At 39.2% G+C, this 24,328-nt stretch overlaps 1 protein-coding gene and 1 pseudogene across 1 annotated transcript in view; one reads left to right on the top strand and one right to left on the bottom strand.

Moving 5' to 3' along the window:
- The window catches only part of LOC102818791 (cytosolic carboxypeptidase 4-like), a 1,058,651-nt gene that overhangs the window by 565,333 nt on the left and 468,990 nt on the right, over positions 1-24,328 (bottom strand). Inside the window, 1 exon segment of the mRNA XM_006867161.1 lies at positions 13,452-13,632. Within this exon segment, the coding sequence (XP_006867223.1) occupies positions 13,452-13,632 (181 nt within the window).
- Positions 22,931-24,314, top strand: LOC102814988 (annotated as a pseudogene).

The raw sequence follows: 24,328 nt of genomic DNA, 5'->3' as shown, positions 1-24,328 counted from the left end.
TGGTAGTTTTGAACCGCTGACCTTAAGGTTCACAGCCCGATTCGTAACCACTACGCTACCAGAGCTCCTTTCCTACTCCTAAAGAGTAGCTGCTCTTTGTTTTGTAAAGCTGGATTTGTACAGTAGCCATAGCAATGGGTTCAAGAATAACAACAACTGTGAGAAAGGCACAGGAAGGACCAGGCAGTGTTCACTCCGTTGTGCAAAAGTCATTATGAGTCTGAACCAACTGGATGATGCCTGACGGCAGACAGGTAACGTGTGCAAAGATGGACCAGTGAACCTATAGATGAGTAAACTACTCCCAATGCGATTCAGCAGGAGTCCTAAGGGTGTTAATCCACCCAGCTTGGAGGCAACTGCAAGCCCCAAGCTTATTAACCCCTAACCTGTGAGAAAAAGCCAGACATAAACCAGGTGCTTTGATGTGTCCCTCAGTATTTTTTTTTTAAGACACTGAGTGAGGATTAAAAGGAGGAGCGGGAAATGTCTACATGCCTTCACCCCTTGGGTTGTAACCTCAGCTATTGAAGCAACAGTCAGGTCCAACTCCCTTTTCAGCTTCCCAAACACATACTCATGGAGACTTCCAAGCTCTGAGCCCTTCACCTCTTCCTTTGGTATCTCCATCCTTTCAGGTGGAAGGTGTGTGTGCCGTCATCAATTTCTCTATCTCTGTAGCATCCCCTTTCTGAACTTTCAGATGTCTACCACATATTCAAATCAATTCCTTTTATTAAATCTCCTCTTTCAAGGACAAAGATTCTTGGAGATGTTGTTGTTGTTGTTGCTAAGTGCCACCAAGCCAGTTCGGACTCATAGCAACCCTGTATAGGATTTCTGAGACTTTACATATTTATGGGAGCAGAAAGCCTCGTCTTTCTCCAGTGGTACAACTGGTAGATTCGGACTGCTGACCTTGCAGTTAGCCGATCAGTTTGTAATCCACTGTGTGACCAGAGCTCCTTATAGAAGAATATACAGAAAATGTACAATGAATTATTAGTTATCTCTTCTCATTCTCTTGTGGTCATTTAAGGGATTGTTCCCTCTGACCTCCTCGAGTGGTAGAAGCCATCTTTCCTCTATGACCAAAGGAAATATATGGCTGGAAGAATCTCCCCTATTTCAAACTGAGGAGAACCCCTTCTTCCTTTTAATGATCCATTTTCAGGCATCTTTCCCTATTCCAGGATCTACTCCTTTCCAGATGATTGACCACAGAAAGAACCAATCCATTCATGGTCTACACTGATCTCTACCCATAAAGAAGTCTTCATGGAAACCAGTACCATGTGTCATAGTACAAGTAATAACTACAGTCACCAACAGGATCTAAACTCCGCAAGCTCCTGAGATATATTTGTATGATCCTACATGGTTGGGGAAGGAGCCCTGGTAGCATAGTGGGCTATGAGTTGGACTGCTAACCGCAAGGTCAGCAGTTCAAATCTACCAAGCTCTCCTTGGGAGAGAGATGAGACTTTCTGAACCTATAAAGATTTACAGCCTCAGAAACCCTATACAGGGTTGTTATGAGTCAGAACTGACTGAAAGACACGCCATCACCACCGCCACCACCAACACCACATGGTGGGGAGACAACCAAGCAACAGGTGCGATTAAATTTCTCACCAGTATATTGTTTGGGAGCACATAAAATATCTTCTGTTTTTACTTTTTAAACTTCAAATATAGCATATTTATGAATCAATCCTCCATTAAAATTTAAAAAGTCTGAGATCCACTGCTCCATGTTATTATAGTTAGAGCCACCTCAGTGGCATTTGCAACCAGAGGCTTCTAATAACAGGAAAGCTTGTGTTTTCCATGGGTGAGAGCTAACTGAACAGAGTGCTCAAGTCAAGCTTTAAACTCAAATTCCACAATGGGGCTTGATGATAAACTAAATTCATCACCCTAAGATCAAACTGCAAAAAGCTGGAGAAGGTTTTGCCCAGGCACACTGGATATGAAGGTCTGAGTCATTGAGACTAATTTTAGTGTCTGTCTGTTGATGAAGCTATGACTATACTCATATCTCTATCCAAGGTTAAGAAAACTTCATAAACTAAAACAGAAATGGATTTTGGAGCTAGACAAAACTGGGTTCGAATCCTAGTATTGTCAGAAACTGGCCATATAATCTTAGACATGGGTATATGTGTGCAAATGCGTATGTCTTAATTAACCAGACAAATTCTCATGCCACTTCTATCTTGATTTGCTGTGGGATCTTAAATAGGTCCTTTTACCTCTTTAGTTTCAGTTTTTTACCAGTTTTAAAGAAAAAATAAACAGGACAGAGACCCTTTCACCCAGAATAGTTTGAGGCTCAATCTAATTCCCTTAAATCTTTACAGAAAACAAGTCTAAGTGTATACATGGCTTCTGGTCCTGGCTGTGTAACACCAAAGGATCAAACTTCATCCAAGAATGCTTGAGTTGTCTTATCTAGAAATTGAATAACAACAATAAAAAGGATCTACATTTGTGAGAGCACAAACAAAACAAAACAAAACAAACAAATCCATTGTCATCTAGTTGATTTCACCTCATTGCAACCTTTTTTTTTGGACAGAATAAATCAGTTCCCTACAGTTTCTGATTCTGTATCTTTACCAAACAGGCAGCCTTATCTTTCTCACTAGGAGCAGCTAGTGGTTTTGAACTACCAGTTTAATTACTAAACCCACTCTGCTCCTTATGTTGTTGTTGTCGTTAAGTGCCATCAAGTCGGTTCCATAGCGATCCTCTATTGCCTCTAAGTGCCATGGAATCAGTTCAGACTCAAGAGTCACCATAGGGTTTCTAAGAAGCGGCTGGTGGTTTGAATTTTCGACCTTGCAGTTAAAAGTCCAGTGTTTCTCCTACAGTGATACTGTGTTGTTTTTAAGTGCTGCTGAGTTAGTTCTGACTCATTGAGACTGCATTGGGTTTCCTAGACTTTTAAATCTTTTCTAGAGCAGAAAACCTTGTCATTCTCATTTCCAGCGACTAGCCATTAGAAACACAGACCTTGTGGTTCACAGTCCAGGGCTTAGCCTTTGTTACCACTGTGCGCCCACAGTGACCCTATCATCGTTGCTAGGTGCCTTCCATCTGATTCCAACTCAGTGCAGCCTTATGGATAACAGAAGGAAACACTGCCCAGTCCTGCTCCATTCTCACAATCATTGATTGCTAAGCTTGAGTTCATTGTAGATGACACTGGGCCAATTCATCTCATTGGGGTCTTGATCTTTTTTGTTTGCCCTCCTCTTTAACTAGCATGATAGCATGATGTCCTTCACTAGGGACTAGGGAAAACATGTCTAAAGTGTGAAAAACAAAGTCTCACCATTCTGGATTCTAAGGAGCATTCTGAATGTACTTCCTCCAAACACAGATTTTCTTCTGCTTTTAGTATTCCATGGTACTTTTAATATTCTCTCCAACACCATAACTCAAATGTATCAATTCTTCCATGGTCTACTTTATTTATTTTTCAACTTACACATGTATATGAAACTATTGAAAATACGACGGCATGGGTCAGGCACACCTGAGTCCTCAAACTGATATCTTTGCTCTTGAACACTTCAAAGAGGTCCTGTGCAGCAGATTTACCTAAAGCAATACAATGTTTGACTTCTTGACTGCTGCTTCCATGAGTATTGATTTTGGATACAAACAAACGAAGTGTCTGGCAGTTTCAGTCTCTACTTATGTTATTTATTGCTCCAGTGGTAAGAATTTTTGTTTTCTTCATATTGAGGGGCAACCCATACCGAAGTCTATGGTCTTTGATCTTCATCAGTAAATATTATAAGTCCTCTTCACTGTCAAGTAAAGTTGCATATTGCAGGTTGTTAAAGAGTCTGCTACAATGCTAATGCCACATTCTTCTTCATATTACCTAGTTTCTCAGATTATTTGCTCAGCATACAGATTGAATAAGTATGGTGAAAGAATACAACCCTGGTGCACACATTCAGTGTCCCCTTATCTTGTTCCAACAACTGTCTCTTGGTTTATGTACATTTTCCTCATGAGCACAACTAAGTGTTCCAGAATACTCATTCTCCACAATGTTGTCCATACTTTATCATGACCCACACAATCAAAAGCCTTTGTGTAGTCATTAAAGCACAGGTAATTTTCTTTCTGGTATTCTCTGCTTTCAGCCAAGAGCTATCAGCAATGACGTCATTTGTTCCAGATACTCATCAGAATCCAGCTTGAAACTCTGGCAATTACCTGTCAATGTACTGTTGTTGTTGTTGTTGTTGTCAGGTGCCATCGAGTCGGAACCGACTCATAGCGACCCCATGCACAACAGAACGAAACAATGTCCGATCCTGGGCCAACCTCACTACCGCTGCCACACTTGAGTCCATCAATGATGCCACTTGTCCAATCCATCTCGTTAGGGGTCTTCCTCTTTTTCTCTGACCCTCCACCTTACCCAGCATGACATCCTTCTCCAGCAACTGTTTCCTCCGTACAATATGTCCAAAGAATGAGAGACTAAGCTTAGCCATCCTGGCCTCCAAGGAGCACTCTGGCTGCACTTCTTCCAAAACAGATCTATTGGTTCTTTTGGCAGTCCATGGCACTTTCAGTATTCTCCTCCAATACCACAACTCAAAGGCATCAATTCGTCTTCGATGTTCCTTATTCACTGTCCAGCTTTCACATCCATATGAGGCTATTGAAAACGCAATGGCCTGGGTCAGGTGCACCTTAGTCCTCAAGCTGACATCTCTGCTCTTCAATACTTTAAAAAGTTCCTGTACAGCAGATTTGCCCAGTGCAGTACGTCCTCTGATCTCTTGACTGCTGCTTCTGCGAGTGTTGATAGTTGATCCAAGAAGAATGAAGTCCTTGACAACTTCAATCTTTTCTCCATTGATAAGAATGTTGTTTATTGGTCCAGTGGTGAGGATTTTTGTTTTCTTGACATTGAGATGTAATCCATATCAAAGGCTGTGCTCTTTGATCTTCATAAGTAAATGTTTCAAGTCCTCTTCACTTTCAGCAAGCATTTTTAACTTATCTCCAGCAAAATCGTACTTGCGTGTGACATTAATGATATCGTCCAATGACTTCTGCATTCTATTGGGTCACCTCTATTTGGAATGAGAACAAACATGTATATCTTTCAACCATTTGCCAAGTAGCTGTCTTCCAAATTTCTTGGCATAGATGAGTGAGTGCCTCCAGTGCTGCATCAGTTTGCTAAGGATTTTAATTTGTAATCAATCCGTTCCTGGAGCCTCATTCTTTGCCAGTGCCTTCAGTGTACCTTGGACTTCTTTCAGATCATATATTATCTCTTGAAATAGTTGAACATCATCCATTTATCTTTGATACAGTGACTGTATTTATCCCATCTTCTTTGGATACTTTCTACTTCATTACATATTTTATCCACAAAATCCACTGGTATTGCAAGTTGAGGCTTGAATTGTTTGTTCAGTTATTTCAGCTAGAGAAATGCTGAGAGCATCCTTCTGTTTTGATTTTTCAGCCCCAGGTCTTTTCACATCTCATTACAATACACAAATTGGTCTTCTCAAGCTGCCCATTGAAACTTTCTATTCAGTTCTTATACTTCATTTATTCCATTTGCTTGAGCATCTCTACACTGGGCAGCAAATTTCAGTCTCATCTCCCATCCATTTTGCCTTTTTCTTCTTTCTTTTCTTAATGACCTTTAGCTTTTTTCCTGTATGATGTTCTAGATGTTATCCGACCACTTTTCTGGTCTTCAATCATTAGTGTCTAATGCATCAAATGTGTTCTTGAGTTGACCGTGATTATACAAATGGATTAAAGCTTTCAGGATCTCTAAATTCAGGTGGGATATGTCAAGATCATATTTTGGAATTGTTATCGTTTTCTTCAGCTTCAGCCTTAACTTGCATATGAGCAATTGATGCTCTGTTCCTCAGTCTACCTCTGGCCTTGTTTTTGTTGAAGATATGGAGATTTCCCACCATCTCTTAACATAAATGTAGTGCACTTGATTTCTGTGTATTCCATCTAGTGAGGTCCATGTGTACAGTAATCTTTTATGTTGATTAAAAAAGGCATTTACAATGTAAGTCATTGGTCTTATAAAATTCTATCATGCAATCATCAGCATCATTTCTATCACCAAGGCCATATTTTCCAACTACTGATCCTTCCTCTTTGTCTAACCTTTGCATTCCAATCACTAGTAATTATAGTACTATTGATTGCATGTTTGATCAATTTCAAACTGAAGAAATTGATTGAAATCTTCAGTTTTATCATCACTGATATTACTGGTTGGTTTGTAAATTTTAATAATAATGGTATTAACTGGTCTTCCTTGTTGTTGTTGTGAAGTGCCATCATGTTGGTTCCGATCCATAGCAACCCTGTATAGGGTTTCTGAGGAGCAGCTGGTGTGCTTGAACCACCAACCTTGCAGTTCAAATGGCTTTGCAGTCTGGCACATTAACCCACAGTGCCAAACCAGGACTCCATGTAGGTATATGGATATTATCCTATCACAGAAAGGATTATACTTCAAGATACATGTTGATATATTCTTTTTGATGATGAATTTGCCATCATTCTTCTTCAATTTGTCATTCCTGGCATAGAAGACTGTATGATTGTCAGGTTAAAAAATGACAATACCAATCCATTTCGAGTCACTCAAGCCAAGGATATCAATCTTCATGCATTCCATTTCCTTTTGACAGTTTCAAATTTTTGTATATTTAAACTTAGTACCTTCCATGTTCTGATCATCAATTGATGTTTCCAGCTGTTTCCTCTCATTTTGAATAGTCACCCATCAGCAAATGAAGATCCTGAAAGCTTTCACCCATTTGTGTCATCATGGTCCAATCTGTTGTATGGAAGCAGCTCTTCTCCAGTCTTATTTTGATTGCCTTCCAACCTGAGGGGGTTATCTTCTGGCCCTGCATCAAACAATATTCTGGTGCTACTCCATCATGTTCAATAGTCAACAGTCTGGTGTTCTATGACAGTGTTCCTCTGCTATACATTAGGTTTTCAGTGGCTAATCATTCAGAAGTAGTCTGTCTCTCCTTGTTCCTAGTCTGTCTTAGTCTGGAAGCTTAGCTGAAACCTGCCCAACATAGGTGCATCAGTGACATAGCCTCCAGCATCACAGTGACATACAAGCCACCTCAGTAGGACAAACTGACAATAGAGTGGTTGACAATGACCCTATGGTGATGATCAGAAATTTAAATTTAAACTAGGTTCTTTGATGGCCCATAAAAGTGCTGAATAAACATGAGGTTTGTTTGATTACCAGTTTTTATAAAATCTGTGGGTGTTTTTATTGCATATTTTAGCAAAATGAAACTTCGCAATTCACAATGGAATGAAAGATTTTTGGCACTAACTTTAGATAATTCTAAATTGTTAGGATTCTCAAGATTTTTTATTCGATTTTTAAAATTTAATTTCCTCTAGTACATTCTGCTATTATTTCTTCATACTTTTGTATGTTTACTTATAGGTAGTAAGCACCTTTTGTTGTTTGCTTTTCTTTCACAATGGCCTCTTAGAAGAAGATAATCAAATTTGTTTAAAGTTGTATCTACAAAGAATCATTTTGCTCTGATTCTCATGTAAATAAAATGGTGACTTTTAAAAAATTATTTTGTCACTACCACTCACTCAACAACCAAATAAAAAATAAATAAAATGGGAATTATGTTTATGTAGTTGCCCATTCTAATCAATCTATCATATTACTTATACTTAAATCTTATTTGCTGACTCTTCTTATTTCAACTCACATTAGGAAGAGTTAGAATGGTGAAGGGACAGCTCCCAAATCATTTAGAACTCAACCCAGTTTGGTAAAAATACTACATGGGCAAGACTATAGATTATTTCTTTTACAAGCGAACATTATCAACCATCTTCGCATTTTGGTTTTCTGTTACAGACATGTGTTGCTAAGAAAATTTTGGTTTGAAAAGACCCACTAATTTTTTGTTCAAAATTCCTGGCTTGGGATCCCTAATCAATGCTATTCTCAGAAACATCATCACCAACACCACAAAAAGAAACTACCTTACTTTTTTACATTTTTGTAAGTTCCAAGGGGCACATAATTTTTTGTATTATAAAATTATTGTCTAGTAAGTTAAGTGCTAAGTTCAGGTTTAGGCTGTCTACTGTTTATATAAGAATTTCTTCTTCTTTTTTTTTTTTTTTTTTTTCAATCAAGCCACACAAAGATGGTACTGTCATCCTTCAGAAACCAATTTAGGGGAATGTGTCCAGAAAAATAAAAATTACTAAAAATGTGAGTATTAGAATTCATATCGCATAAACACAGTTTAAGTGAACTACATCAAGCTTGAAGATAACTCCACATGAGGAAATTCGGCCATGTAGAAAGGGGGTTTGATTTTTATCCATTAGGTAAGACTTCCTAAAATGGGTACAGCCTACAGGACAAAGATAAAAGTACAATCAAATAAAAGCACCAAATTAGGCCAAATGGAATGGATATGCTTTAAAATGAAACACCTATTAAAGAAGGAGCTGAAATAGAAGTTCGATAAATAACTTATCAGGAACGTTCTTAGAACTCTTAAAATTTTAAGCTCCTTTTGTGAAATAGTATGTACTGATGGTACTGTCAAGTCTTTTGATAATATGTATGATTTTCCCATCAGTAAAATACCACTGTAATTTTTGAGTCTCTTTCAAGCAAAATGGTTTGAATGATCATAGTGAGCCCCACAATGAATGCTATATAAATTAAGAAGGCAATTTTAGTCATAATAAATAATGATAATGATGATGAATGGTTGTGTCACTGAGAAGAAGTTAGCCTGTCATTCGGGAGCACAGAGCAACCAGCTGTGAGCTGGAAATAAGGAATGTCCAGGCCAGGAGGACAGTCAAGAGCTGCATCCTTATTAGCCTCCAAGGCAAAGACGTGGATCAAAGTCCTGATTTGGAGAAGTGGGCGTTTGAAATGGAACTATAATACTTATCTCTGAGAATAAATATTGCCTCAGGCTTATGACACTTCTTCCTAGGGAACTCAACAAGAAGTTGGTTAGCTTCCTTCTCCTACATAAGAGAAAACTGAGCCGAAACGGAGAGTCCTAATTCTAAACTGGAGTTAAGAGCCCAAACCCAATGCTCTTTCCATTATAGCTCACACAGGGAATATTTTCTACCAGACCCCAAATACTTAAGTACTGTTGTTGTTGCTAAGTGCCATGGACTTGGTTTCAACTCATGGTGACCCCGTATAGGGTTTGCGCTGACAGTGTTGTGGTTCACGGTCTACTAATTATCCTACACTGCAACAACACGATTCCAAATATTTGAATTTTTACTGTTGTTATTATTAGGTGTTACCAAGTTAGTAAGGAGCTCTGGTAGCTTAGTGGTTATGAATCGGGCTGCAAACCTCAGGGACAGCAGTTCAAAACTACCAGTTGTTCCATGGGACAAAGATGAGATTTCTGCTTCCATAAAGATTTACACCCTTGGAAACCCTGTGGGTCACTATAAGTTAGAACCAACTCCACGGCACATAACAACCACAAGTTAGTACTGACTCATAGTGGCCCTATGCTCAACAGAACAAAACACTGCCCTGTTCTGTGCCAACCTCACAATCTTTGCTACATTTGAGCCCATTGCTGCTGCCACTGTGCCAATCCATCTCATTTGGGGTCTTCCTCTTTTTCCTGCCCCTTCACTTTACGAAGCATGGTGTCCTTCTCCAGGGACTGGTCCCTCCTGATAATGTTTGAATGGAAGGGGAAAATTCAGACAAGAGCTATCTTGGATTAGAGAATGTTGAATGAAATCAAGTCCCTCCAGATGCCTTGTGTAACTCATTTAGCTAAAGGAGCACATTGTAAGAAATCAGCTGTTTTCTCTTCTCCCAGAAGAAGACATTGCTTTAAGACCATATTCAGGTAAAGACATCAAAAGGTTAATTGCTGCTGGAGATCTAGCTGAATATTCCTTAATGATAGACTTGGCTTCCTAGTCTTCACTTTTGTTGGAAGGCCAACCAAACATCATAGGCAAAGACAAGGGACTCTGCTCTCTTCCCACACTCACTGCCCTCAAAGAACTTCTACCAAGAAAACCTGACAAGAGGTGCTAAGCCAGGAGTTATGGAGGGACCAGTTCCTGGAGAAGGATATCATGTTTGGTAAAGTGGAGGCTCAGAGAAAAAGTGCAAGACCTCCAACAAGATGGATCAGTTCAGTGGCGGCAGCACTGGGCTCACACGAAGCAATGATTGTGAGTTTGGTGCAGGACCAGACAGTGTTTCATTCTGTTGTACATGGAGTTGCTATGAGTCGGTAGCAATTCAATGGTACCTAGCAATAACCACAAGAAGCCCGGAAGACCTGTTACAAAAACATAGATTCATTACTTCTCTCTGCTTCCACCCTCCCCACCCCACAACCAAGGGTAAGGAAAATAATATGGCTATTATGTTCCAGTACATACATGCATTGGTTTATTCCAAACAAAACATGTTTAAACATGTCTCTGTGATCAGTTGATGGTTGCAGAGAAGTTCTTTGACTACTACATTTGTTTTAGCCTCATTTGGATGGATACCTTCAGAAAAAAAAAGATCCAATAGAAACAGTGGCTTCTGAAAGGATCCCATACAGCATTGCTATGAGTCACAACTACCTTGAGGACACTTAACGATGACAACAATCCGTCTTAGCCTGGAAGTTCCAGGGAAACCTTTCCACCACCCGTGACCCTGCTGATGTCAGAAACACCACCAGAATAGCTTCCAGCATGACAGCAATATGGAAACCACCATAGGTTAACAAACTCATGGACACGTGGGACATTTTGGCATAGTTCAATATATTTTATCATTTAGATTTTCTGCTGTTTCTTTTTTACATGGATTATCTTTATAATTTTTAAATTTATAAGTTTTCTTCTTATGCTTTCTTTTTGTGCTAGTCTGTTCTCAATTGTTTAATATTCATTTTTCACACTTAAAAGACATTAATTATTATATTATCTTAAAATCATTTTCTTATTTTGAGTAATTTAAATTTTATCTCTCTGAGTTTTATGTATTCTTTCTTTGTTCATAGCTTTCCTATTCTACCTTTTCAGTATTATTCTATGATAGTGAATCCAAAATCAACTGTGCTCTGCTTGTAATAAAATGCCCATTCATATCCACAGCTGATGACAACATTGAGCATGTTGTCTTTTGTTGAATAAACAAATGGCAGTAGGTTCTGTAGCAAATCAGCCATGGCTCTGTCTATGAAATAATCCACAACAGACTTGGGTTTCTAAAAGTCTGTAGGAGATGGCCACCAAAACTACTCATGGAAGAGCATACATAGAAGAGTTTGGACATCTGAAGAAAAAAAAAAAAAAAAAAAAAAGGACCAATACTGGAAGAAAGCTAAAAGTCCCTTTTAAAAAAGTGTTACTGGTGATAAGACATGGATTCATTACTACATGCCTGAGAGTAGATGGCAGAGAATGGAAAGGACCAAGAAAAAGTTCAAAAATAAACCATAAGCTAGAAAATTGATGCTTACAGTTTTCTGGGTTTCTCGTGGGCCATATTGGAACACTATCAGGAAAAAGGTTCGACAATCATCAGTGTTTGATACAGTGATCTGCTCTCACTGAAGATCTGAAACCTAAATTTCAGATTAAATACAGAGGACTGCTATCCAAGGGCATTGTGATCTTACATGACAATGCACACCCACAAATCTCTGCCCACACTGATAATACTCTGCAAAAACTTCATTTTGAGGTGTTGAAGCATCTTCTCTAGAGTCCTGATGTTGTTCCATTGGGTTTCTCCCTGTTTTGTGTCCTGAAAGGAGCCCTTCAAGGATGAAGATTCACCTCTCATGAAGAAGTGACGATAGCGATGTACTCATGCCTCAGAGCTCAGCCTAAAACATTTTTTAATAAGGGAGTATGGAAGCTTATTGACAGATGGACAAAGTGTGTTGAAAAGCAAGGAAATTATATCAAAAAACAATGTATTTGTCTTTTCTAAAAGTAGATTCAAACAAATTGTACAGCCTGAGTGTGGATAATTTTTAAACTCTGCCTCAGATTTTCCCAATTTTTTTAACTTGTATTTGTGGCTCCTGGAATCATGTTGTAGGATCAACACTGGACTGTTAGCAAAAAGGTTGGCAGTTCAAATGAACCATCTGATCCTTGGAAACCCTCTACAGGGTCACTATGAGTCAGAACCGATTCGATGGCACTTAACAACAACAACAATATCATTTTTGAATTGTATGTTCTTTTAGACTTGTAGCTTTCAAAATGATTTTCTTTCAATAGTTCATGTTTATCAAATATCCTGTTCTTATCATAGGGTATAATACCCATTCCTGTAGTAAGAAAAATGATCTATTTCCATAAAATTGGTTGTCCTTTGTCCACAAAGCCTAAGTTGTGAATCCGGATGGAGTCCTGGTGTGGCTCTGGGGGTTAATGCGCTGGACTGCAAAGTCTCTTTGGACTTTAGGGTCAGTGGTTCAAGCTCATCAGCTGCTCCTCAGAAATCCTATATAGGGTCATTATGGGACAGAACCAACTCAACGACACTTAATAACAGCAACAACAAATCCTACAACCCCCATCCCCTGGCCATGTTAGGGTAGGGTCTTTATTTGCCGTCTGGGACTGAACTCAAAAACTCTGAGAATGTTGACTCTTTTCAAACAATCTTATCAGACACTGGAGTTCTGGTGTGGCACTGTAGGATAACCGTTTGACTGCTAACCACAAAGCTGGCAGTTCAAATACACGAACCACTCTTCAGAAACCCTATAGAGTGTTGCGTTGAGTCAGAACTGACTCAACGTCACTGAACAACAACATAGGTATTCCAAAAAGGTATGTAGGGACTTAGTGGGAAGAAGAACAACCCCAAGCGTCACTCGGTCACATTCTGTGTAGTTCATTGAGAACGTCATTACAGCTGTATCCAAAACCCCGTAATACACGACTGAGAATGAAGAGTTCTCTCCAGTAAATGCTCCTATTGGAGTCTCTGAGTGGAGTAAATAGTCTTACTGTGAGGAGATGATAATGTTAGCTCTGACTTTACAACTGACATACCAAAAGTTATTTGATTAGTCTGGACCCCAGTTTCCTCCTTTTGAGAGGAAAATGTTAGACTCGATTGTTTTTAAGGACTCCTCTGACATTGATTATCTATGAATCTATAAATTCTATTCAAAGAAATTGTGAGACTATCATCAATGTGCATAGATACTATATTGTTATTTGTACCAGAGAACAGAGCCCAAGAGAAATTATTCCTGATAATATACTATAAGAGTACCAAAGCTTCTCCAGTCAGGTCCCTCTAGTGACAGGATGGTGTGTTACCATGGTAACATAAATGTGTGTTAGATCTGGCCAGCTGTTTGACGTACTTGCCATTGATGACGCCATCTGGGTTGAGCATGGGGATGATCTTGAATATGAAGGTTTCTCTCAGGAGTCTAGCCACAGGGTCATTGCTGACCAGGAACTCCAAAGCACCTTTCATAACCCAACTGCCATTGCTCTCTCCTGGGTGAACTCTGGCAGTCATCACCTGATATGGGCGTTGCCCTGCAGAAAAAGAGATAAAGGAAAATTAAATCTAAATATGATCTCCATTTCCATCAAAATAGTTCCCACAGGGTCATAATTACACCTGGCTGGCATGGAGTCCCCAGTAGATTGATAGATCCTAACACATATGGAATCCTGGTGTGGTGCTGTGACCTAATGCATCAGACTGCAAAGTCATTTGAATTGCAAGGTCGGTGGTTCAAGCTCATCAGCTGCTCCTTGGAAACCCTATACAGGGTCACCATGGGTCAGAATCCACTCTATGGCACTTTACAACAACAACAATACGTATTATTTATATGAATCAATTTTCCAACTGTCTCCATCTTTATGAACTTGAAACCTCAAGAGATGATAACGTTAGAACTACAGTTCGTTATGAAAAGCAAAAGTACTAGTAATATTAATAGAGGCCAATAAGCAAACATCATGAAGATCACCAAAGAAATCTATCAACTCTCCAAAGTGTTGTCCAATAGTATGACATTGGATATCACAGATCTGAGGTTAAATCCTATCTACTGTCTGTACATCTGTGAGATCTTAATTTCTCTTTGTCTATTTCTGATCTGGGGGCACAGTAGCTATGTACGTCAAGAAAAGCACTATGAAACACAAGTGCAGCAGTTCGAGGCCACCAGTTTGAACTGTCTCTGAGGGAGAAAGATGAGACTTTCTGCTCCCACAAAAATTTACAGCCTCAGACACCCTCTAGAGGGTCACTATGAATCAATCTGCCTGGATGATACTTAACAACAACAACATTTGTTATCTAGAAAATGGGAATGACACAGACCTCATCTGAACTATTACATAAATAGTAGATATAGCTCTAAGACAGCATATTGCTTAACCTTCAGTAACTATTGGCTCTCTTCCTCCTTGATATAAACTTTGTGGGTAGGATGGTCCTCTCACTATTTGTCAGAAAGGGAGTCAAATACAGAAATCATGTACTGGTAACTTTATAATTATAAGACATTTAACTCAATACTTGAAAAAGATTTGACAGAATGAAGTGTCTAGAAGCTCAATTTTGGGGTCACAATACTTTCTTCACTTCTGAAAAGGAGTAAGGACAGGCTCACTACTAAGTCACAGAAAGTGCATTGACCCAAACAGAACTTATGGAGATTGTACTGATTAGGGAAAGATACACTTGGCTCCCATCCTCTGATGATGGAAAGTCAACATTTGGAGTGTTGAAGTGTTGAGTTGAATTATGAGGTCATTATCTGCATACAGGTGGAACTGTATTTTGATTGATTAGTGATATTTGTCTCAAGGGTGTTGGGTTGCCATCCTATCAATAATTCACCAGGTCTACTCTAATGCTTTGTCCTAATTTGTACTATTTTTTTCTGACTCTTCTACATTCATATCTGCAACCAATTTCTTATTGCTCCTAAGTACAATGGACTGGTAATAAGAAAGTGTTTCCGAAGTGCCTTAATGATCTAGTGTATCTATAACAGAAATATCACAAGTGTGGCTGTAACAGAAATACATTCTCTTGTCATAAATTATATGAGAACATAAACTGGAGGCCATAAGAATTCAGAAGCTGTAAGTCTAAAGTGAAGTCCAGCAGCCACTCCTCAGAAACCTTATACAGAATAGCTATGAGCCGGAACCAACTTGATGGCATTTAACAACAAGAAGTCCAAATTTGGGGGGCTAACTCCAGGAAGAGATTTTCATTCTGTGCTGGCCCTAGAGGAAGGCCTGGTGTTCCTTAGAGATCTCCATGTATCTTGCCATCAATCTTCCCCTGAGTCAGAGATTCGCAGTACAGGAACTCCACGTACATCAGAAGGAATCTTTGCCCAATCCTTTGCCATCTTTGTGATCGTCTATACGAGTGAGTCAATTGTTGTAGGTTTTCAATGTCTTCTAAATCATGGAGTTCACCTTCCAACACTATGTAATATTCTGCTGTGATCCAAATGATTTTCATAGATTAATTGTTGGAAGTAGATCACCAGAACTATATGTCTCAGTCACCAAGCTCCACTGAGACTTGTACACCTGTATGAACCTGCCAGTATCTGAGATACTGGGGGCATAGCTTCCAGCATTATAGCAATGTGCAAGTCAACACAAGATGATGACCTGACAGAGGAGTGGTAGCACAGATCATTATGGATGTAATGACTATGACAAGAAAAGTCACCTCAGCTCCTTCTAGGCCTTCTATATATTGGAGATAATAGTAATGTTTTTCCTTAAGCAGATGTCTTGGACATAATCCAGGAATAACAATAGGTATTAGGTAGAAAAAAAAAATTAAATACATTATGACTCTTGTTTTCTAAGGATTCATAGCATTTATCAGTAGCAACAAACAGGGAAACAAATAACAAATAGAGATGTATCTAAAGCACCAAAAATATATCTGACTGACAGGTAAGGACCAGAAATGTAATTGTATTTGGAATGGATCTTGCAGAAAAAGTATCACCTTACCACCTTAGGGTGACAAAGGGTCATCTGCCAAGCGCACAAAAAGGCACAAGCAGAAACACAAAGGAATGAACATTGGCAGTGCATTCAATAACCAAGCACAGTTACATGTGGCAGAAGCATAGGGCTAGGCAAGGTGGCACATGGAAGAAGAAAAGTCAACTGATGCTACACTGGTAAGAACCTCTCTTACACATACTGATTAGATACTTGCACTTTAACCAGCAGGCCAGACGTTTTCAGTTATGGAGCCTGGGTCTCACTGCTGAGCTGTGATTAATGATAGGCTCTGCTACAGAATTAGCAGTAATGAATAAAGTACAAATGTTTGCTTATGATATAATACATATGGGACTAACTGGTGGAGGTCTGCCTGACAACCTTCCTCCTCTTCTTTCTTACTAACAGTCTCATGATTTTTAGGAGAGAAGAATGTTCCCAGATTAAAATAACTAGCTTCATGGACCCTTTACTAGGTGGGAGTGACCATGTGGCATAAATTTGTCCTTTGAAATGTAAATGGTAGAAGGAGTGAGTCTTTCAGAAAAACTGAATAAAGGGAACTAATTCAATTGGCCAATGCTTTCTTAATTTTGTCTTCTATCTTTTTCCTATGTTCTTCTTCCTACATTTACCATAGATGTGAGATCTTAAGGAATAGAAGGTAGCTTGAGAATCAGAATCACATGCCAAGGTGGCATAACGTTAGAAAAAGCCCAGATTCTTTATATATTCTGCATCTTCTCTGCTGTTTTCAAGATTTCTGCAATTTGAGAATAATAAGTCCTTATTTGACTATTGTTGCTATTGTTAAATGCTGTCAAGTCAGTTCTGACTCATTGGGTTTCTGAGGAGCGACTGGTAGACTTGAACCTCTGACTTTGAGGTTAGCAGTCCAGTGCCTATTCAACAGCACCTCAGCAATGTTTATGTTACCCGGTATTAAGCTCCAGTACTAATTTCTATGAATATAAAATCAAATATGAAGCCATATCTATAATAATGTTACCTTAAATGCATGCATCAATGTATGCCTTCCAGATTAGGGAGAAAATAGTGAATGAAGTGGTTGTAATGAGAATGATGTTTGGCAATGTGTGTCAAAGAAAAGATGATTGTAAACCACTACTTTCAGAAACAGGAAGTCAACCAAAGATGGATTTACAGTAGGGGGAAAATACGCCAAAGCTGGTGTTTTAGCAAAGTCTTTCTGACTTTACTGTCAAGGACACATTCGCCTAATCAGAGACACGATGGTATCATTGGTTCTACAACAGTTTATAAACACATTATTTCCAGAGTTCCCATTCCAACTCTGCTCTTTGCTACCAGAAATGAGTTAAATACTTCTCTGACTCTTCAGTTTCCTATATGTCAATGGGAGAAAAAGCAGCTCCTAACTCATGCATTTGTTGGGAAGATTAAATGAATTTAACATGTACAAGGCTAGAAGAGTTGTTGATACATGATAAGTGCTTAAATAAGGGTTAACATCTGCTGTTGCTGTCCTTACTGCTGTCCCTGAGGAAGTTGCTGATGCTGGTGGCTGTAACGATGATCATTCCTAGGAATGCTCTGGTTATCAACTTCTCCGGTAAGTTTTCTGAGGTGAAACTTTAAAATATTTGACCAATACACATATATTGCGGTTGATAACTGTCTCTGAGTCAGTTCCAACTTATAGCGAGCCTGTATAGAATTTCTGTGGATAGGCTGGAGGGTTTGAACCACCGACCTTTCAGTTAGTGGTCTACTGCTTATCTATCCTACATCACCACACCAAGTCTCTAATGCACACATAGTTGATTATTCTTTCCATTATCAACTGCAAGAAGCATGTAAAGGCAGCCTCTTACCTCCTCTGATTTCACAAGGTGAAAAAAGAAACAAACTCAACATGGTCCAAAGTCAGGTCCTATGAGGCAGAGGTTAGACATGTTTCTACTCCCTTTTTTTTTTTTTTTTTTTTTACTAATTCTTACACCAATCATCTTTCCCATGGCACTCTCATGGCACTCTCTGCTCCTGTCCTGGGTTTGATAGTCTCTTGTAATGGTCAGGATAATGGTGCTTATTAGATTCAGTCAGCATCAGCGATGCTCAGGCAACAGTTGTTCTGCTCAGGAGTGCCTCCTCTCAGCCATGCTCACAGGAACACTCTCTTTGTTCCTTATCCTCTCAGACATACAGGCCCTTGGTCTCCGCCCTTCTCTGGTTGTTGTTGTTAAGTGCCGTGGAGTCAGTTTCAACCCATAGCCACCCTGTACAGGGTTTCCGAGGCTGTAAATCTTTACAGAAGCAGAAAACCTCATCTTTCTCCCGTGGAACCGCTGGTAGTTTCGAACTGCTGACCTTGCGGTTGGCAGCCCAACTAGTAACCACTACACTACCAGAGCTCCTTGCCCTGCGCTGGTAAGTGTTACAAAACTCTTTTAGCACTGCTAATTAATGTCCAAAGGTCACTCCACCATAAACCTCACTTTGAAGGTATACGATTCTAAGTCTGTGAGTTGGCAAACCTAGCTCTCTGGATTAAGTGCTTGGAGGCACCCTACTCTGCATGTGTGCCTCATGCTTAAAGCATGTAGCTGTCTTGCTCTGTGGGCTGAGAAAACCACCCCTCTCTTCTGTCTTATGTTCTGGGTGCATCTGTTGCTACTGCTCCGCCACCATATCTCTGGTCTACAGCCTTCCGTCCCTTGGAATGATGAGGTTCAGGGCACAGAGATCTCAGGGTCCAAAGGTCATGTTCTACTTCTGGCTTTTCTTTCTTGATGGTCATGAGATAGCTCATACCTACTTCTTAGATGGTTCATTTTATACTCTGGGGTGAGCAAGGTTACCAATTGAGCCACGTTAGAGTTCAATATTTGCATGTTTCCACAGAGTCACAGACTAGAAGAGGCATATCAAATAATTCACCACACCACATTAATTGACACCATTAAGGCATTTTTCCTATACCTTGGCCATTCTTTATGTCTCAATTTCACTTATCAGATTAAAATTAGATAACTACCTTTAGAAAACCAAACAGCAAAAGAATAGATGCTTTAACATATCATCAGAAAAATGCTTTATGACAAAATTAAACAAGTTTCTGAAGAGATCAGCATTGGATTGGGTACTCTGCATGTGAGATCAGTGATTCACTCACTGAAATGTTCTAAATAAGCATTTGAGGGAAAAGAGCTACAGTCAGCTGAGCACAGTGGAAATGCACTAGAGGCCACCGTCCCCACTAGATCATTTGCTCTGAGTCACTTTTCACTCCTTCAAAGCAAGCTGCATTGGCACGGCAATAAAAAGATTATTGAGAAATAAAGAGGCTTGATGAATGTGTACCCAATCAGTCGCCTATTTTCTGTTCTATAATTCCATATCACTCTCTGTGGTTTTTGAACTACGTTCATTTACAGCATATTGAACAACAATAGTAAATGCTCCTAACCCAGCAAGAAGAAATAAAAAATAGCTCAGATTCTTGTAAATTTTTGACAGCAACTGAACATTCCCATTGTCTGGGCCAGTTGGCTTCCATTGCCTAATATCCCAAGTACAACACAGTACATTAGTCAATAGATCAAATGCAAGCTTTCCCAGAGGAACATCCGCAATGTGCCTTTTTGTTGGCAGGTCAGGCTGATAATTTGCTTTATTCTAATCCACCACATGACCTGGAAGGCTATTCTGAGTATCTCGAAGGAGAAAATTGGGGGAAATGTGGGTTCTCATGAAGACATAAGCAGCAATTCAGTCATTCCTAGTTGATTTTCCTCTGACCCCCACTGTGGTTTAAGACAATTTTGCAGACAATATTGGTAAGTTAAACTTATGGGACCACTCAGTTGTAGCAGCAAATGGTACTCCAGAGAACCCATAATAGACAACAGCTGTAAATAGTATGCAGTACACATGCCATGTGGTTTTTTTCGTTTTCTTGTAATTGACAAATTCAGTCTCAATAACTCATGTCTGTTTAGCATAGGGCAAAGATGTCAGGGTTCTGAATTTAATTTTTTTCCTCTGCAATTTGTAAAATCTGTTCCAGAGGCAACAAAATCTATGGGGGAGACATGGGTTGGCCACATACTAATTCTTGAAGTTACATATTGGCAATTATGTCAGTGGGAGTGACAACTGTAAAGAGATATTGGGAACAGCAAGAGGATTGAATAAAGCCTAGGGGAAATCAAGCTGAAAGTCAATAAAAGTTGAGTAAACACTGAAGACACGTGCAATGATATGCATGTGTACCCAGCTACATAAACATCCATACATTTCTTCCTTATTTCAGCAGTCTATATTAAACCCCTCCTGGAAGTCTGCAAAGGAGCCCTTACAGCTCACTGGTTAAGCACTCAATTGTTAACTAAAAGGTCAGCGGTTCAAAGTCACCAGCCTGCTCCATGGGCAAGGATATGGCAGTCTGCTTCTCTAAAGAATTACTGCCTTGAAAACCTAGTGGAACAGTTCTATTTTGTTCTATGTTGTTGTTGTGAAGTGCCACAAATTGATTCAGACTCCAATTGTTAAGTGCCATTGAGTAGATTCCCACTCATAGCAACCCTATATAGGGTTTCCAAGGATCAGCTGGTGGGATTAAACCACTGATCTCACAGTTAGCAGTCCAGTGCCTATAGAGCCACACTAGGACTCTGCCAGCTCATAGCAACCATGTATACTATTTCCAAGGAGAGGCTGGTGGATTTGAACCACTGATCTTGTAGTCCAGTGTTATCCTACAGCACCATACCAGAGTTACTATAAGTTGAAATCAAGCTGACAAAAATGTTTTTCTGGGGAACATTCTGTTGTTTCTCTGCTATTCATAAGGTTTTCAGTGACTAAATATTTGGAAGTAGTTCATCACTCCTTCTTCCTAGTCTTTCTTTGTCTGGAAGCTCATCTGAAACCTTTCCACCATGGGTGACCTTGCTGGCATTTAAAAGACCGGTGGCATAGCTTTCAGAATCACAGCAACTCACAAGCCCCCACAGTATGATAAACTGACAGACGGATGGTACCTTCGGTATGGATTACATCTCAATGTAAAGAAAACAAAAATCCTCACCACTGGACCAATAAACAACATTCTTCTCAATGGAGAAAAGAGTGAAGTTGTCAAGGACTTCATTCTTCTTGGATCAACTATCAACACTCACAGAAGCAGCAGTCAAGAGATCAGATGACGTATTGCATTAGGCAAATCTGCTGCACAAGAACTCTTTAAAGTGTTGAAGAACAAAGATGTCAGCTTGAGTACTAAGGTGCACCTGACCCAAGCCATGGTATTTTCAATAACCTCATATGCATACAAAAGATAGACAGTAAATTAGGAAAACCATAGAAGAATTGATGCATTTGAGTTATGGTGTTGGAGGAGAATACTGAAAGTGCCACAGGCTGCCAAAAGAACAAATAGATCTGTGTTGGAAGAATTGCAGCCAGAGTGTTCCTTGGAGGCCAGGATGGCCAAACTTCGTATCTCATACTTTGGACATATTGTCAGGAAGGACCAGCAGCTGGAGAAGGATATGATGTTTGGTAGGGTGGAGGATCAGAGAAAAAGAGGAAGACCACCAATGAGATGGATTGGCCAGGTGGCAGCATCGATGGACTCAAATGTGGCAACAATAGTGAGGTTGGCCCAAGATTGAGCGGTGTTTCATTCTGCTGTGCATAGGGTCGCTGGATGGCACCTAACAACAACAAGAATTCTGTTGTATAATAGGGATTCAAAGAGAAAGAATGGATTTTTCCCTTAGGAAACTAATCGTAATCAACATAGAAAGAATTAGGATCCAATATGATCTGGGGCAGTCATCAAAATATTTTCAAAGCACAGTGAACTTCTCATTGAAATAAATTTTATAGTAATATGGACAATCAGAATTTACTTAAATCTCCATCCACAGGAACACAGGAACTAGTTATAAAATGAGTAAAACAGAATATTATGCAGCCATTTAAAAGGCCTCTCGGTTGATATGAGAAGATATCTGTAACATACGGTGAGTGAGAAAACAACAAGAAAAAAAGGTAAGAGAGTTGCATCATAGAATGATCTCATTAGTGTGTCAGTGTAACATCTAAAAGATGGAATTCCTGGGTGCTTAGCTGCTGACTGAAAAGATGCAAGTTTGAGTCTACCCAGAATTACCTTAGATGAAAGGTCAGGCAATTTACTTCTGAAAAATTAGCCACTGACAACCATAGGGAGCACAGTTCTGTTCTGGAACAAACGGGGTCACCTTGAGTTGGAGTGGACTCGAGCGCAACTGGTTTTATACAAAAAAAAATAATAATCTGGACAATGATTTTTTTTTTTAACATTTTATTGTGAATTGGGTGAAGATTTACAGAGCAGAGATCAGTTTTATATTCAATAATCCATACACATTTTGTATCTGGAAGATTTTTTATGTCTGTCTTTATCTGAAATGTTTACCTCAACAGAAAATACGCAATTTCAAAGAACAAAAAAGTATTTTTATATAGTAGAATTCCACAAAAAGGAAGACTAAAACCTTAATTTTCCCATAAGAGGTGACGAGTACGAGTTTGTCAGATAGGAAAAGGAGGCAGTAGTTGAAATGGTAAAGCAGGGAGGCTAGCTGGCCGTGCTTGGAAATCTGGACTTTGCAGTTGCTGTCGCTGCTTCGTTCCTGTAGAGCTCCTCTGCGGGCCTGGAACCATAAAGGGCTCTGGGAGGTCTTTGGGTAGAAGGTACCTGCATCTTCACAGCGTCCTTTTGGCTTCAGACCTTCGCAGTCTTCCAACCCCTGAAGGCGGATGTTTAGAGCACCTGTGACAATTTTCAGATGGCCACATGCCCGAAAATGGTGATAGTGAAAAAACGGCTAGCTGGAGGCCAAACTCTGTCGTCAAACTGAGGGAGAAACCAATCATTTTGCATTGTTTGACTATTTTTAAGACCCCATTCGTTACTCATCAAAGCAGGATGTAGAACATTGTCTGTGGAGACCGTGTTATGCCATTTGATCTTGGTATTAACGTGGGTGAAGAGAAAGGAATTACACAATAGGATGAAATATTATTTTGTTGACTTTAATTTGCCATGAGACAAACTTTTAAAGGAACAGATCACACTAGATGAAGGCTGGGCACCTTTGGAGACAATGATAAAACTCAACAGGTTAAACCATCTAACAGATTTTAATATAATAGTAGAAACATTGAGCAAATCAAAGTTAGAACTCATGGAAATCTGTGAAGATAAAACTAAAATCAGAAAATCTCTGAGCTCACCCCTCCCCGAAGTGACTGAGGAGTATAAACATGATGTGAAAAACAGAACTGTTTATATAAAGGCTTCCCAACTGATGTAACCCTTCATGATTAAAAAAAAAAAAAAAATGGTTAAAAGATAAAGGTCAAGTACTAAATACTCAGATGAGAAGAACATTGCACAGAACATTTAAGGGATCAATATTTGTTGTGTTTGAAAACATTGAATCTGCAAAGAAGTGTGTAAAGACCACTAGCCAGAAATACAAAGAGTCAGACCTGCTAATACTTTTCAAGGAAGATTACTTTGCAAAAAAGAATGAAGAAAGAAAGCAAAATAAAGTGGAAGCTAAATTATGAGCTAAACAAGATCTTGAAGAAAAACAAAAGTTAGCAGAAGTTGCTAAAATGAAATCTCTAGAAGAAAATATGGTCTGCTTACTGAAATGTTCGGGTGATTTAGATGATCAGATGTGTAGAGAAGATTTGCACATCTTTTTCTCAAATCATGGAGAAATCAAATGATAGAGTTTGTCAAAGGTGAAAAAGAAGGAGTAATTTTGTTTAAAGGAAAACTAAAGAAATATTGGATAAAATCAAGGATGCAAGTAACACTAACAACAGTTAAGGAACAAGGAAGTGACCTGGGAAATCGTGGAAGGAGAGGGAGAAAAGGCAGCCTTACAAAATGTATGGAAGATCAACAAGAATCCCTAAACAAATGGAAGTCAAAAGGTCGCAAAATTAAAGGACAAGGAAAGGGAACTAAAGTTGCTCAGGCTGGGTGTGCTAAAGGAAAAATATAATTTCAGGGCAAGAAAACAAAATTTGATAGTGATGATGATTGTGATAAAAATTGTGCAGCTGGACCAGTGAAAAGAGCAAGAGAAGAGACAGAGAGAGAAGAGCCTGCATCAAAACTAAAGAAAACAGACAATGGGACAGGAGACCAGGAGTTACTATAAACATTTTAGAATTC

This window comes from Chrysochloris asiatica, unplaced genomic scaffold, assembly GCF_000296735.1.
Source record: "Chrysochloris asiatica unplaced genomic scaffold, ChrAsi1.0 scaffold00101, whole genome shotgun sequence".
Taxonomy (NCBI): domain Eukaryota; kingdom Metazoa; phylum Chordata; class Mammalia; order Afrosoricida; family Chrysochloridae; genus Chrysochloris; species Chrysochloris asiatica.
Note: the sequence above shows the minus strand (reverse complement) of the source record. Positions and strands in the feature narration are given on the sequence as shown.